Genomic DNA, 16,126 nt, shown 5'->3' with positions numbered 1-16,126 from the left:
TGGTAAATAAATCGGTTGGATTTTTCTCATGGGATAGAAAATAAATACACTTTCAGATCTAGCAGCAGCAGCATGCTGAATGGTGTAAAGGTTGTATTTCAGCCTATTTACAGTCCAATAACGTACACACAGTTATGGAATAAACCTCAACGATAGATCTCCAACAAATATTGGCTACATTTATATATTCAGGCAATAAAGCCAGTTTGCAAATAGTTTATTTCCTTATTCCTGCAGAACCCTGACCGTTGTTTATTGGTTTAGATTGCCTTCCGTCTGATAAAGTTCTCTGCAGTTTCAGCGCATCCGGGGAGTATTCACAGCGCTTCACTTTTTCCACATTTTATGTTACAGCCTTATTCCAAAATGGATTACCGTATATACTAGAGTATAAAGCCGACTTTTTTTAGCAACTATTACAAGTGTAAGGAGCATTCTTCCCACTGACCATCACACTAATGTACCATGGAGATGTACATATGGGTTCTCCGAGACCAAAAAATCATTTCAAGGATTAAAAAGGTTGAGAAAGGTTGCCATAGAGGATCCAGGATTGGGACCCTCACGACATCAAGAGGAACTGATCTCACCCCATGTGGAGACGGGGGCCTTCTCTCCACCGGGGGGGCCTCCTCTCCACCGGGGGGGCCTTCTCTCCACCAGTGCTCATGGACAGTTGGCTCTCCCTGCCTGGGTCACGCAGATGCGAGTCATTTCCCTTTCTTTTTTTTTCCATTTCTCCAAATGAAGGAAATACCGACATTTGTATACATACTACACTATAAGGGCTCTTCCACCTCTCTCCTTTTTCCGGTGGATACCTCAGGCCTTTTTATGGGTTTCCAATCTGCTTTTGCGATCTGCCCCCTCACCACCAGCTGAATCCCAATTATCTTTTTAGCGGTCTGTGAAGGTGGCATTCTTTCCTCCAAAGTTTTCTAGGTGTTTGAGCTATGGCTGATTGACCTCCCATTACATGGTTCCTGCCTATCTTCAGGGCCAATGCCATTTTACAATTCCAGATGCAGGACACCATCGATCTTTTTACTGGTAGGATGAGAGGAGGTAAAAAGCCCAACGGAGAAATGAATGGCAGAGACACCCAATGTAGTGCGTCTTAGGGTCCATGTACACGGGACGCTGGAAATGGGCGTTTTTTTCAGAAGCCCCTGAACCCACCTGCATGTTATCTTATCTGTCCATGTACAAATGGTCGTTTACAGTCATTTGCAGGCAGTTGAGTTCAGGGACGTTTTTTGAAACGCAATTATTTGCGTTCGAACGCGTGTTTCCCGGCGTTTCAAACGCAAAAACGCGTCCGAACGCGACGACCCGCGTTTTGCGTTTTTCCATTTTAAAGGGGAATGATTTTTTTTACCTCTAGGAACGGTTCTAAACGCAAACGCCCGCTAAACGCGACCTAACGGATGTTTTAAACGTCCTAAAAATTCCAGCATTCAAAAGGGACTTTTAACAACGTCCCGTGTTACATGGAGCCTAAGGATGAGTCAGAGTTATTTAATTTCACCAATGGGCTTTTTACTTCCTCTGATCCTACCAGTGCAGTGCCCACCTAATAACCCATAGAGAAGAGTTTCTCAACCAGGGTTCCATGGAAGCCTAGGGTTCATCAGAAGATGCTAGGAGTTTCTTGAGCAATTTCTGCATCTCCGATAAATTCCCACTGATATCATTGATCTTTTTAGCCATCTGTAAAAGGGTTAATTCTTCCCAATGACCACAAGTGTAAGGAACATTCTTCCCACCGATCATCACGCTAATGTACCATGAGATGTAGATATGGTCATTTTTGGGAGGGGTTCTCTGAGACCGGAAAAATAATTTCAAGGGTTCCTCTGTTGCACAAGTAGGTTGCCATAGAGGATCCAGGATTGAGACCCCCCGCAGCATCAAGAGCAACTGATCTCACCCTGTGTAGAGATGGTTTTTTTTTCCTTCACCTGCGCTCTCATGGACCGGTTCTCCCTGCCTGGATCACGCAACCTCACCAGATGTGAATCATTTCCCTTTCTTTTTATCCTTTCTCCTAATTGAGGAAATAACGACATTTAGATACATGCTACACTATAATAGCTCTCCCGCCTCTCCCCTTCTTTTTCTGATGGAAGCAAAAAGTTTGGCCCGCGGGACTTTAAATGAGGTATGTGCTAGTGGCTGGAGATCAATGAAATACACAATTGTGTAAATGTAGCAATGTTGGTTCTTTATTGTACTCTATAAACAAATTATAACAATGATGTCATGTGTTTGGTATCACATGACGTAGCTCAGTGGCTAAAATATAAATAGTAAATAGTATACAACATAGAAAGTGGTACATCACATATTGGCATACATCTTGGTGTTACAGCTTGGTTACAGTAATAGCCTTATCATCATATTGGGGTTCCATAATATTAGAATGTACTTTACCATGAACTGACGCGTTTCGAGAGCTAAAACATTCTTCTTCAGAGATCAATGTATTCAAGAAATATCTACAGGAAAACAGTATGTTGGAGTAAGCAGTAAAAGGTAAAGGAATTAAAAAGGTTCAATAAAGTATGGACTCAGAAGAGTACCAAATACTCACGGGTCAATAAGACTTTTACTGCTTACTCCAACATATTTAAAGTCCCGCGGGCCAAACTCTTTTTGCTTCTATGTGAATATTGGGATGGAGGTGTGCTTTGGTGGTAACCAGACCATTCCTTTATTTTTATTTTTCTGATGGATACCTCTGGCCTTTTTATAGGGTCTCCAATATGCTTATTCCATCTGACCCCTTAGACCTTTGAGGGCCACCACCACCTGAATCCCAATCTTTTTAAACAGTCTGTAAGGGTGACATTCTGACCACCATGGCAAGGTGGAAGAGTGGAGAGGTGGCAATGGGGTCATTTCCACTGGCCTCCAATCAGTTAATTTTAATTAGGGCTCCCCAAGATCTAAAAATAATTTAAAGGGTTCTCCTGGGGTAAAAAGGTTTTCAAAGGCATATTTAGACAAAGGCAAAAAACACAATATATCAGAGGTTACATATTTAGTCAGGTTGAAAAAAAGACCCAAGCCAATCCAGCTCAACCAATAAAAAACAAGAAAAACAACCATACAATCCCATATACACAATCCTATACCCGCCCCAACCATACAATCCCATATACATACCCCAACCATACAATCCCATATACACCATCCTATACCCGCCCCAACCATACAATCCTATATACACTATCCTATACCCTCCCCAACCCTACAATCCCATATACACAATCCTATACCCGCCCCAACCATACAATCCCATATACATACCCCGACCATACAATCCCATATACACCAGCCTATACCCGCCCCAACCATACAATCCTATATACACAATCCTATACCCTCCCCAACCCTACAATCCCATATACACAATCCTATACCCGCCCCAACCATACAATCCCATATACATACCCCGACCATACAATCCCATATACACCATCCTATACCCGCCCCAACCATACAATCCTATATACACAATCCTATACCCTCCCCAACCCTACAATCCCATATACACAATCCTATACCCTCCCCAACCCTACAATCCCATACCCACCCCAACCATACAATCCTATATACACAATCCTATACCCTCCCCAACCATACACTCCCATATACACAATCCTATACCCTCCCCAACCATACAATCCTATATACACAATCCTATACCCGCCCCAACCATACAATCCTATATACACAATCCTATACCCGCCCCAACCATACAATCCTATATACACAATCCTATACCCGCAGTTGATCCAGGAGGAAGAAGAAAAACCCCAGCAAAGCATGATCCAATTTGCTACAGCAGGGGGAAAAAAAAATCCTTCCTGATCCCCCGAGAGGCAATCAAATATTCCCTGGATCAACCTTACTTATAAATATTAGTACCCAGTTATATTATGTACACCTATAAATATTAGTACCCAGTTATATTATGTACACCTATAAATATTAGTACCCAGTTATATTATGTACACCTATAAATATTAGTACCCAGTTATATTATGTACACCATGTTGTGTTTAGGCAAAATACAAAGAAATGTGGGTAGCCCCGGAAAACTTTATTTCCTAAAAAGGGCAGATAGAGTGTGACTGACCAATATGAGCAAATAAAAACCCCAAATCCTTTCATACTACTCCTGAAAAAACTTAAGATTGAACAAAAAGAATACCCATATTAGACTGTAAAAGAGTTCTTGTAAATAGATCCGAAAACGGACACACACGGAAAAGGCAGCTTTTTGAATTACATACGAACCTTCTTGGTAGCCTCCACCTCCCCGGCCTCCATTGAGCCTTTCTTGTTTTGCACATCGGCAAACTGAGCTTTCAACTCACTCAGCTCATCCTCGAATTCTTCCTTCTCCGTCTGGAGCTGCAAGACCCTGAAACAACCCCATCCCCCGGACATAGGTGAGATAGAATAAAGATAATAGAACAATAATTTTGAAGAAAAGCATAAATAGTGAAGGTGAATGCATCGTAATAAGTCCCAATTTCTGCCCACATATACAAAATTATTGTACAGGGAGTGCCTCTCCCGATCAGCTCAGTACACTGATATTTGTGGGGATAGCAGGGAGTGTCTAAGCTCCAGATTTAAGGGGATTTACTACTACTTCAGTCATCTTTTTATTAACAGTTCCTTAAAGTATTCACACCCCTTGACATTTTCCACATTTTCTCATGTTACAACTAAAAAAGTTAAAGTATTTTATTGGGATTTTATGTGATAGACCGACACAAAGTGGCACAGAATTGTGAAGTGGAAGGAAAATGATAAATAATACAAATAAATCTTTGAAAAGTGTGGGGGGGGGGGGCATTTGTATTCACCCCCCCCCCCTTTACTCTGATACCCCTAACTACAATCTAATGGAACCAATTGTCTTTAGAAGTCACCTAATTAGTAAATAAACTCCATCTGTGTATAAACTTAATCTCAGTATAAATACAGCTGTTCTGTGAAGCCCTCAGAGGTTTGGTGTGTTCCTTTGATCACTAAAAGGTCCTCTAACAGACAGGTCAGGGATAAAGTTGTGGAGAAGTATAAAGCAGGGTTAGGTTGAAAAAAAAAAAAAAAATCCAAAGCTTTGACCATCTCACGGAGCGCTGTTCAATCCATCATCAGAAAATAGAAAGAGTATGGCACAACTGCAACCTTACCAAGACATGGCCAACCACCTAAACTGACCGGCCGGGCCCTACCAAGACATGGCCGTCCACCTAAACTGACTGGCCGGGCCCCTACCAAGACATGGCCGTCCACCTAAACTGACCGGCCGGGCAAGGAGAGCATTCATCCGAAAAGCAGCCAAGAGGCCCATGGGAACTCTGGAGGAGCTTCAGAGATCCACAGCTCAGGTGGGAGAATCTGTCCACAGGAAAACTATTAGTCGTGCGCTCCACAAATCTGCCCTTTATGGAAGAGTGAGAAGAAGAAAGCCATTGGTGGAAGAAAGCCATAAGAAGTCCTGTTTGCAGTTTGGGAGAAGCCATGTGGGGGACACAGAAAACATATGGAAGAAGGAGCTCTGCTCAGAGGAGACCAAAAATGAACCTTTTGGCCTAAAAGCAAAACGCTATGTGTGGGGGAAAACTAACACTGCGCATCACCCTGAACACACCATCCCCACTGTGAAACATGGTGGTGGCAGCATCATGTTGTGGGAATGCTTTTCTTCAGCAGGGACAGGGAAGCTGGACAGAGTTGATGGGAAGATGGAGCCAAATACAGGACAATCTTAGAAGAAAAGACTTGAGACTGGGGCGGAGGTTCTCCTTCCAGCAGGACAACGACCCGAAACATCCAGCCAGAGCTACAATGGAATGGTTTCATGTGTTAGAATGGCCCAGTCACAGTCCAGACCTAAATCACATTGAGAATCTGTGGCAAGATTAAAAATTGCTGTTCAGACGCTCTCCATCCAATCTGACAGAGCTTGAGATATTCTGCAAAGAAGAATGGGCAGAAATGTCCTCTCTAGATGTGCAAAGCTGGTAGAGGCATCCCCAAAAAGACTTGCAGCTGTAATTGCAGGGAAAGGCGGTTCTACAAAGTATTGACTCTGGGGGGTGAATACAAATGCAGCCCCACTTTTCACAGATTTATTTGTATCATTTTCCTTCCACAATTATATGCAGGTGGGGTGTGAATACTTTTTCAAGGCACTGTAAATATATGATATATTGCATAGTTATTCTTTTCATCCAACAAGTATATAAGCCCTTTGCTTGACTGCTTTTCTGAAAAGCAAACCATTTTGCTGGAGCTCAGATTACAGACACAGCTTATGAAGTTAAAAAGGAATGACTCCCTAACCCATGCTTTTTACAACTGAATTTGAACACGAGAGAACAGAGAGAGAAAACGAGAGAGAGAAAAACGAGAGAGAGAGAGAGAGAGAGAGAGAGAGAGAGAGAGAGAAACGGAGAGAGAGAACGAGAGAGAGAGAGAGAGAGAGAGAGAGAGAGAGAAAACGAGAGAGAGAGAGAGAGAGAGAGAGAGAGAGAGAGAGAGAGAGAGAAAACGAGAGAGAGAGAGAGAGAGAAACGAGAGAGAGAGAGAGAGAGAAAAACGAGAGAGAGAGAGAGAGAGAGAGAGAGAGAGAGAGAGAGAGAGAGAAGAGAGAGAGAAGAGAAAAGAGAGAGAGAGAGAGAGAACGAGAGAGAGAGAGAGAGAAAACGAGAGAGAAAACGAGAGAGAGAGAGAAAAAGAGAGAGAGAGAGAGAAAAAGAGAGAGAGAGAGAAAAAGAGAGAGAGAGAGAAAAGAGAGAAGAGAGAGAAAAGAGAGAGAGAGAGAAAAGAGAGAGAGAGAGAGAGAGAGAGAGAGAGAGAGAGAGGAGGGAGAGAGAGAGAGAGAGAGAGAGAGAGAGAGAGAGAGAGAGAGAGAGAGAGAGAGAGAGAGAGAGAGAGAGAAGAGAGAGAGAGAGAGAGAGAGAGAGAGAGAGAACACGAGAACGAGAGAGAACACGAGAACGAGAGAGAACACGAGAACGAGAGAGAACACGAGAACGAGAGAGAGAGAGAAACGAGAGAGAGAGAGAGAGAGAGAGAGAGAGAGAGAAAACGAGAGCACGAGAGAGAGAACTGTCTCTGCTGTGCGGTTGCTTTGATTAAGATCGCCGATATAGCCTCATGCAACATGGATGCATTCTGTATTAAAATGTTTCCAGCCTTGCCAGCCTTGTGATAATCCTATTATGTGGACTGTGCCCCCGTGTACAAAGCCAGCTCCATAAAGACATGGTTTGACATTGAGGAATTTCAATGACCTGCACAGAACCCTGACCTCAACCCTACTGAACACCTTTGGGATGAATTGGAATGAAGATGGCAAGCCAGGTCTTCTCATCCAACATCAGTAACCAATGCCATAAATGGTGGCCAGCTCCATAAAAGACTTGGTTCGACCAGTTTGGTTTGGAGGAACTTGAGTGTCCTGCACAAAGCCCTGACCTCAACCCTACTGACCAACCTTGTGATGAACTGGAACACGGATTGTGAGCCAGGTCCTATTTTGGTTCCCAACGTGAGGTCCAATGTGTAAACCAGGTCTTCTAATCCAACATCAGTACCTGACCTCGTAAATGGTGGCCATCTCCATAAAAAGACATGGTTTGACCAGTTTAGTGTGGGAAGAGTCCGGACCGCAACCTTACTGAAACCCCTAGTGATAAATTGGAATGCTGAACATGAGCCAGGTCTTTTTAACACCCAATGTGAGGCCCAACGTTTAATCCAGGTCTTCACACATCCAACCTCAGTCACGGACCTCAAAAATGGGTACAAAATCCAACAGACGTTTTAAAATCTTGTGGAAAGTCTTCCCAGAAGGGTGAAGGATGTTCTAGTCACAAAAGGGGGCAAACTTTAGATTAATGATCACGGCTTTGGAAAGGGATGCCTGACAAGCTCATTTAGGTGCGATGGTCTTGGAACTTGTGCAGAAACTTGAGCCTCCTTCATAAAAAACCTGGCCTCAACTCTACTGAACATCTTTTGGATGAACAGGAACACCGATTATAGGCCAGGTCTTTTTTTTTTGGTGCCCAATGTGAGGCTCAACGTGAGAGCCAGGTCTTCTCATCCAACAGGACTACCTGACCTCACAAATGGTCACAAATTCCCACAGACACCCTCCAAAATCTTGTGGGGATATCTGACAAGCTCATTTAGATGTGATGTTCAGTGTTCAAAAACGTTTGGCCACGTGCATGTGATGATGATATGCAACGAATAGAAATACCATGAATAGAAAAAAAGGAAGGAAGGGACAGGTCACAACAATGGAATATCTTATCACAGTGATGGCGAACCTAGGCACCCCAGATGTTTTGGAACTACATTTCCCATGATGACCAACTACACTGCAGAGTGCATGAGCATCATGGGAAATGTAGTTCCACAACATCTAGTGTGCCAAGGTTCGCCATCACGGTCTTATCACAATGATATTACTACTTTCTCTAAATGGGACCCCAATTCACAATGACCTGGCACTAAATACGATAGCAACTGACTAATATGAATCTAACCCCAAGTAAAGACCTTCACAAAATATAAGCATCGATCAAGAGCAGGGCTGTGGATACTCACTCCTTCTTTGCTTGTAAGAGTTCCTCTTTGTTCCTCTGGAACATCTCCTTCCATTGGTTGATCTCATCGCTGCTCTCATCCAACTCCCTCTGTAGGTTCCTCACCACCTGATTGATCTTCTGACGCTCAGACTCCAGGCTGATCTGATCCTGTGGGGGGAAGATGGTACAGACAGAGGATGGGTCAAGTCAGAAGAGGGACATAAAATCAGAGGGCTGGAACATTAGGGAGACCCAAGTCAAAAGAGGACAACTAAAATTGGTAACCATGTAACAAACTAATAAGAAGACAACATGGGACAATTATGCCTCGTTTCCACTGAGCGGATCGGTACGGTACGCTATTTTGAGTGTTTCCATTATGAAAGTGGCCCATACAACCGAACCAAACCGCACCATTCCTGTTCCTCCTTCAGATGTAGGGCCATAGGAAATGGTATGGTACAGTTAGGGCGGAGCTACTGGCATCATACAATACATTCCATTGATTGGCGGAGAGGAAAATGTCAATGCTCACGTCAAACGAAAAGCTCAGTCCAGATAATAGTCCAGACTTGCAGTGGAAACGCTCACCTGAATAGGCCGGACCATTATAACTCTTCTAAACTGTACCCAAACCGTTCCGCTCAGTGGAAACAAGGCATTAGTTGATTAAAACGGGTCAGATAATGGAAAGAACAAACACCGATGAGACGATGGAAGACCATATTGACAAGAGACGAACTGAGAAAGGCTGAAGGACAAAACAGGTGAGGTCACAATTATAGGCATGGGACGAACGTGGAGACAATGACGCAGGGTGGTAGAACATTGGCTGGACAGGCAGACGAAGCAGTGAAGCATGCACCACAGATGTAGCACCTTAGAATGGCAGACAAACACAGGCAGACTCTAAAGTTCTAACGTGCATCCTCCGATACCTGGGACACGTTGTCCATGTTTTTCCTTAGCTGCTGCAAGTCCTTCTGGTACTGCTGACGTATTTGGTCCATCTCCTTGTCGTGATTGGCCACCTCATCTTTCAGCGCCCCCTTCAGGGCTGTCAGTTCGCGATCCTTCTGTCTCAGCAGCTCCTCCTGCTTGTAGCGGATCTGTATAACATCATCTAGTTCTTCTTGCATCTCTTGCAGCTCCTGAAGGATGGAGGAAGTGCGGTGGGAAGCGGTATGTGTAGGTGACCTATACCAAGGAGGCCACTACATCACCCGCTGTGTTATTACACGCAGAAATAGCCACACTAGGCTCAGCCCTGATGGAGGAGGACTCTCAAAACGCATTGCTGTGTTTTTTTGTGACTACAGTGACAAACTTTATCTGAACGGTCATGTCTTGGCACTCTTGTGATATTACTCTGGGCAGACATACACCTGACTCTGTACACCATATGTGATACTTAGCCAGTTCCCACTAAAAAAGATCTGTGCCTTCTATGTCAGGGACAGCATGTCAATTGAATACCAGATATTGGCCATATGTTTGAAGAAGAAGGCTTGCGCTCCGTTTTACCCATTTATGTAAAACCGGCACTAGGGACAGTAGCTAAAGCAAGCTGCAGCACCAAGCTAGCCCTCAGGGGAGAAGTAGCTTGCTCAGAAGCGGGGGTTGGGGGTGGCCTTGATAGCAGGGGTCAAAGGTTACCTTCAACAGGGCGGTCTTGTCTCCTGACACCCCCTGCGTCCGCTGCCTGGTCACCTCTTCCTTGGCGTCCTGCAGCTTCACCTCCAGGGATCTCATTTTGGTTTCCACCTGTTCCTTGCTCATCCGAATTTCTATCAACCTGTTCAACAGAACACAAAACATCACCAGCAGGTTGGGACATCTACTCAGCTGTGTATTACACCCGCCTGGTGTGTGGATACAACCCTGAGGCCTCTTGGAACCCCCAAAACTCCATCCCCCCCTTCCATACCCTGAAAACAGAGAAATGCAGCAAATCCTGTTACATCAGTGCAAATCCATGACCTGCCATCCAAATCTACAATCACTGAGAAATTTTCATCTGTACTTAAATTTTCTTTGAATATTCTGCATCTTCAGGAACACCATACCCAGACACAGCCAGGAAAGCTGCATTTTCAGAAGACCAACAATGGTGTGCGTGCTATATGGCAAGAGTCTAAACATCTGGCCATCATGAGCTTGTTTAACATCCCATTCCAGAAAAACGCCCATTCATTTATAGTTGCTTCCTCTTCCACTGGTCATTTATATGGAATGCCCCCACCACTTTTGTGGCTCTAATGGCACTTTTCCACTGCAAGTACCGGCTCGGCTCTACTCGGCCCTGCTTGCTTTTCCACTGCTGGTACCGCATGGTACGATGTTGGAACGGTTCGGTACGGTTTGCTTTTCCACTAAAGTAGTACTAAAGTTAAGTGGATGGGATAACAACGATTCTCTGACCAATCAGTGGTTAGAAGTGACTGCATGCAAAGGATTGTGGGATATGGTACCTCTTGGAACCACAATCGGAGGTTGGTACTATTAGAGAGCCGTACCGTTCGGTTCCATGCAGTGGAAAAGCGTCGCAGTACCGAACCGTTCTTACACCGTACCATGCGGTACCAGCAGTGGAAAAGCACAAAAGCGAGCCGAACCGTTCGGTTCCATGCAGTGGAAAAGCGCCTTAACATCCTCCAATCTCCCGGGAAGAAGTTCCACAAGATTTTGGAGGATGGCTGAGGGAATTTGTGGCCATTCGCGAGGTCAAGTACCGATGGATGAGAAGATCTCGCTCACAATCAGTATTTCAGTTCATCCCAAAGGTGTTCAGTAGGGTTGAGGTCAGAGCTCTGTGCAGGACACTCAAGTTCCTTCATGACCTCAACCCTACTGAACACCTTTGGGATGAGAAGACCTTAAACCAAAAAGGTGTTTCCTAGAGTCAAGAGCCGGTTCTGATGTTGGGTGAGAAGATCTCATCCCAAAGGTGTGCTGTAGGGTTAAGGGCAGGTACTGATGTTGGGTGAAAAGACCTTATACCAAAAGGTGTTCCAAAGAGTTAAGGTCAGGTACTGATGTTTGGAACAGCACCTGGTTTGAGGTCTTTTCACCCAACATCAGTACCTGCCCTTAACGCCTTGGAACAGCACCTTTTACCACAGGCGGTCTGTAGGGTTAAGGGCAGGTATTCATGTTGGGTGAGAAGACCTCATTCGAAAAAGGTGTTCCAAAGGTTTAAGGGCAGGTACTGATGTTGGGCGAGAAGACCTCATACCAAGGGTATTTCATAGGATTAAGGACAGGTACTGATGTTGGGTGTGAAGACCTTATTTAAAAAAAGTCTTCCAAAAGTAGGGTTGAGATCAGGGCTCTCTGCAGGACATTCGAAAGTCTCGAAGACCTCAAACCCACTGAACACCTTCAGAATGAGAAGACCTCATCTTAAAGGTGTTCTGGAAGGTTAAGGTTGGGTAAGAAGAACTTATTCTAAGGCTGTTTCATAGGGTAAGAGCAGGTACCGATGTTGGGTAAGAAGACCTTATACCACAGGCGTTCTGTAGGGTCAAGAGTAGGGTCATGTTGGGTGAAAAGACCTCATACGAAAACATGTTCTGTAGGGTTAGGGGCAGGTACTGCTGATGGGTGAAAAGACCGTATATAAAAAAGGTCTTCCAAAAGTAGGGTTGAGGTCAGGGCTCCCTGCAGGACACTCAAGAATTAAGGGCAGGTACTGATTTTGGGTGAGAAGACCTCATACCAAAAGGTGTTCCAAAGGGTTTGGGTAGGTACTGATGGTGGGTGAGAAGACCGTATATAAAAAGGTCTTCCAAAAGTAGGGTTGAGGTCAGGGCTGTGTGCACTATGTGTCTCAATGACCTCAAACCTACTAAACACCTTCAGGATGAGAAGATCTCATAACACAGGTGTTCTGTAGGGTTAAGGGCAGGTACTGATGTTGGGTGAGAAGACCTCATTCTAAGGCTGTTTCATGGGGTTAAGGGCAGGTATTGATGTTGGGTGGGAAGTCCTTATATCAAAAGGTCTTCCAAAAAGTAGGAATGAGGTCAGGGCTCTGTACAGGCCACTAGAGTTCCTCCACACCAAACTGGTCAAACCATATCTTTATGGAGCTGGCTTTGTACACAGGAGACAGTCATGGTGAAACAGAAAAGGGTCTTCACCAAACTGTTACCACAAGCTTAGAAGAGCCCAATTGTCTACAATGTCTTGCTATATAGTGTATTTCTTCCATGGCAGGGACTCTGCCTGCAGTACCTCTGCTGTGCCTACAGGTGTCACTGTATCTCAACTAATACAGACGAAGCTCTAGTATATACAGAGCCTGTGAAGGTACTGTATAGGTTACAGAAGGTCGACACCTGTTAGGAGACAGAATCAGGTACATTATGGCGTTATCTTTCAGCTCTGGCTGCGGGGTGTAAGATAAAGGGATACAGACGTATATTGCCAGCTACAAATTAACTTAACATGACATTTATAATGCACTTGTCACTGACGTGAAGCTGCACCCTCGGCTTGTCTGGACTCGGATAGATTTATAATGGATTTGTCACTGACATGAAGCTTTCTAATCACCTCGGAAATGCTGAATAAGGGTACAATGACCTAGAATATACTCAATACAATATCAAAGCTCCATTAGTGGCTGACTATACACTATATTACCAGAAGTATTGGGACGCCTGCCTTTACACGCACATGAACTTTAATGACCCCCCAGTCTTAGTCTGTAGGGTTCAATATTGAGTTGGCCCACCCTTTGCAGCTATAACAGCTTCAACTCTTCTGGGAAGGCCATCCACAAGGTTTAGGAGTGTCTATGGGAATGTTTGATCATTCTTCCAGAAGCACATTTGTGAGGTCAGGAAATGTTGGACAAGAAGGCCTGGCTCGCAGTCTCTGCTCTTATTGATTCCAAAGGAGTTCTCTCGGGTTGAGGTCAGGACTCTGTGCAGGCCAGTCAAGTTTCTACACCCCAAACTCCCTCATCCATGTCTTTATGGACCTTGCTTTGTGCAGTAGGCCAAATCATTTGTTGAAAAGGGGGGGGGGGGGGGTTGTGTAGTGTTTTTCAGGGGTTGGGCTTGGCCCCTTAGTTCCAGTGAAGGGAACACTTAAGGCGTCAGCATACCAAGACATTTTGGTCAATTTCATGCTCCCAACATTGTGGGAACAGTTTGGGGATGGCCCCTTCCTGTTCCAACATGACTGCACAGAGCAAGGTGCATAAAGACATGGATGAGCCAGTTTGGGGTAGAGGAAGCGGACTAGCCTGCACAGAGTCCTGAACCCGATAGAACACCTTTGGAATGAATTAGAACGGAGACTGTAAGCCAGGCCTTCTCGCCAAACATCAGTGCCTGACCTCACAAATGCGCTTCTGGAAGAACGGTCAAACATTCCCATAGACACACTCCTAAACCTTGTGGACGGCCTTCCCAGAAGCTTGCTTTGTGCACTGGTGCACAGTCATGTTGGAACAGGGAGGGGCCATCCCCAAACTCCTCCCACAAAGTTGGGAGCATGAAATTTTCCAAAATGTCTTAGTATGCTGACGCCTTAAGAGTTCCCTTCACTGGAACTAAGGGGCCAAGCCCAACCCTTGAAAAATCCCCCCACGCCATAATCCCCCCTCCAACAAATGATTTGGACCAGTGCACAAAGCAAGGCCCATAAAGACATGGATGAGCCAGTTTGGGGTGGAGGAATTTGACTGGCCTGCACAGAGTCCTGACCTCAATCTGACTGATTTGAACCAGTGCAAAGGTGTTTTATCAGGTTGAGGTCAAGACTCTGTACAGGCCAGTCAAGTTCCTCCACCCCAAACTTGCTAATCCATGTCTTTAGCATACAGTCTAATGAATAATTTCACTTGTTGGCTGGACTTGCTATTAAAGGTTGTGGCCAGGAAGAGGGTTGGAGGACAGCAATAGACTTACTCTTGATTCATAGAGCTCAGCTCATTTTTCTTCTTCTCCAACAACTCTCTCAGCTTCTTACATTCCTCCATGCTCTCCTCCAGCTGGATTTCCAATCTCTGCACAGAGGCTGTGGGACGATCCCGCGAGATCTCCTGCTTCATCCTTTGCTGAAAAAGCACCAACAGGGGTCAGGATCCAGTCAGGCAGAGTCAGGTAACACAACATTTATAAAGGAATGAGGTGGAGGGGTGACGTCCTAGTCTCACCTTTATCTCATCATCCAGCTGTTGTTGGAGCTGAGAGACTTTCTTCTCCAGTTCCTTCTTCTGGTTGACCACATTCCTGGTGTCTTCTCCAGGAGAGGTCTGCAGAGACACAACATTTACCTTTAATAGGAACCTGGGATAGACGCTCAATCTGTGCTACGATATCCGTTTACCATTTTTACCTGTAAGGCTTGAAATTTCTCCAGGAGAAGGCCGGTCTTCTTCCTCAGCAAAACCTCGCTGTCATTAGATCTGAAACAAAGAATACATCTCCATGTAAAAAGCATATGTTGGCCACAATCCCCCTGTCTGGGCGAAGGATGCCTTTTTGGCACTTCAGGCATTAAGAATAACCAGCTTTGGTTGGGCTCAATATGAAGCCGAAACAGTACTTTCCATGGGAACTAGACCTACAACCTGGGCACCAATTATATTTCTAGCTACTAAAGTTCCTCTAGGGCAGTGGTTCCCAACCTCAGTCCTCGAGTAACCCCAACATGTTTTTAGGATTTCGTTCACCTTGCACACATGCATTAAAATCAATGCCAATGGCTTGGTAGTTATGAGAGCGATTTTATTTAAAGGAAATTTCCAAAAGATGGTCTGTTGGGGGACTTGAGCAACCACTGTGCTAGGGGTTCCAGGTTACCCATAGTGTAAGGTGCTTCAAATGTCTAGAAGGACTCCACCACTACTCTAGGGGTTCCAAGTCACCCATGGTGTAAGGTGCTTCAAATGTCTAGAAGGACTCCACCACTACTCTAGGGGTTCCAAGTCACCCATGGTGTAAGGTGCTTCAAATGTCTAGAAGGACTCCACCACTACTCTAGGGGTTCCAGGTCACCCATGGTGTAAGGTGCTTCAAATGTCTAGAAGGACTCCACCACTACTCTAGGGGTTCCAAGTTACCCATAGTGTAAGGTGCTTCAAATGTCTAGAAGGACTCCACCACTACTCTAGGGGTTCTAAGTTACCCATGGTGTAAGGTGCTTCAAATGTGTAGAATAACTGCACCACTGCTCTAGGGGTTCCAAGTCACCCATGGTGTAAGGTACTTCAAATGTGTAGAATAACTGCACCACTGCTCTAGGGGTTCCAAGTCACCCATGGTGTAAGGTACTTCAAATGTGTAGAATAACTGCACCACTGCTCTAGGGGTTCCAGGTCACCCATGGTGTAAGGTGCTTCAAATGTGTAGAATAACTCCACCACTGCTCTAGGGGTTCCAGGTCACCCATGGTGTAAGGTGCTTCAAATTTTGAGAAGACTGCACCACTGCTCTATAGTGGTTCCAAGTCACCTATGGTGTAAGGTTCCTCAAGTGCCTAGA

General features: G+C 45.0%; 1 protein-coding gene across 1 annotated transcript in view; it reads right to left on the bottom strand.

Moving 5' to 3' along the window:
* Positions 1–16,126, bottom strand: part of CGN (cingulin) — a 72,904-nt gene that overhangs the window by 14,469 nt on the left and 42,309 nt on the right. The window contains exons 4-10 of the mRNA XM_082275723.1: positions 14,979–15,048; positions 14,797–14,895; positions 14,549–14,697; positions 10,284–10,422; positions 9,566–9,778; positions 8,647–8,795; positions 4,306–4,432 (exon numbers count right to left, since the gene is read on the bottom strand). Of these exons, the coding sequence (XP_082131849.1) occupies positions 4,306–4,432; positions 8,647–8,795; positions 9,566–9,778; positions 10,284–10,422; positions 14,549–14,697; positions 14,797–14,895; positions 14,979–15,048 (946 nt within the window). The remainder of the gene's footprint in view (positions 1–4,305; positions 4,433–8,646; positions 8,796–9,565; positions 9,779–10,283; positions 10,423–14,548; positions 14,698–14,796; positions 14,896–14,978; positions 15,049–16,126) is intronic.

This window comes from Pelophylax lessonae (genome assembly GCF_965119305.1).
Source record: "Pelophylax lessonae genome assembly, chromosome: 13".
In the NCBI taxonomy this organism is placed as follows: Eukaryota; Metazoa; Chordata; class Amphibia; order Anura; family Ranidae; genus Pelophylax; species Pelophylax lessonae.
Note: the sequence above shows the minus strand (reverse complement) of the source record. Positions and strands in the feature narration are given on the sequence as shown.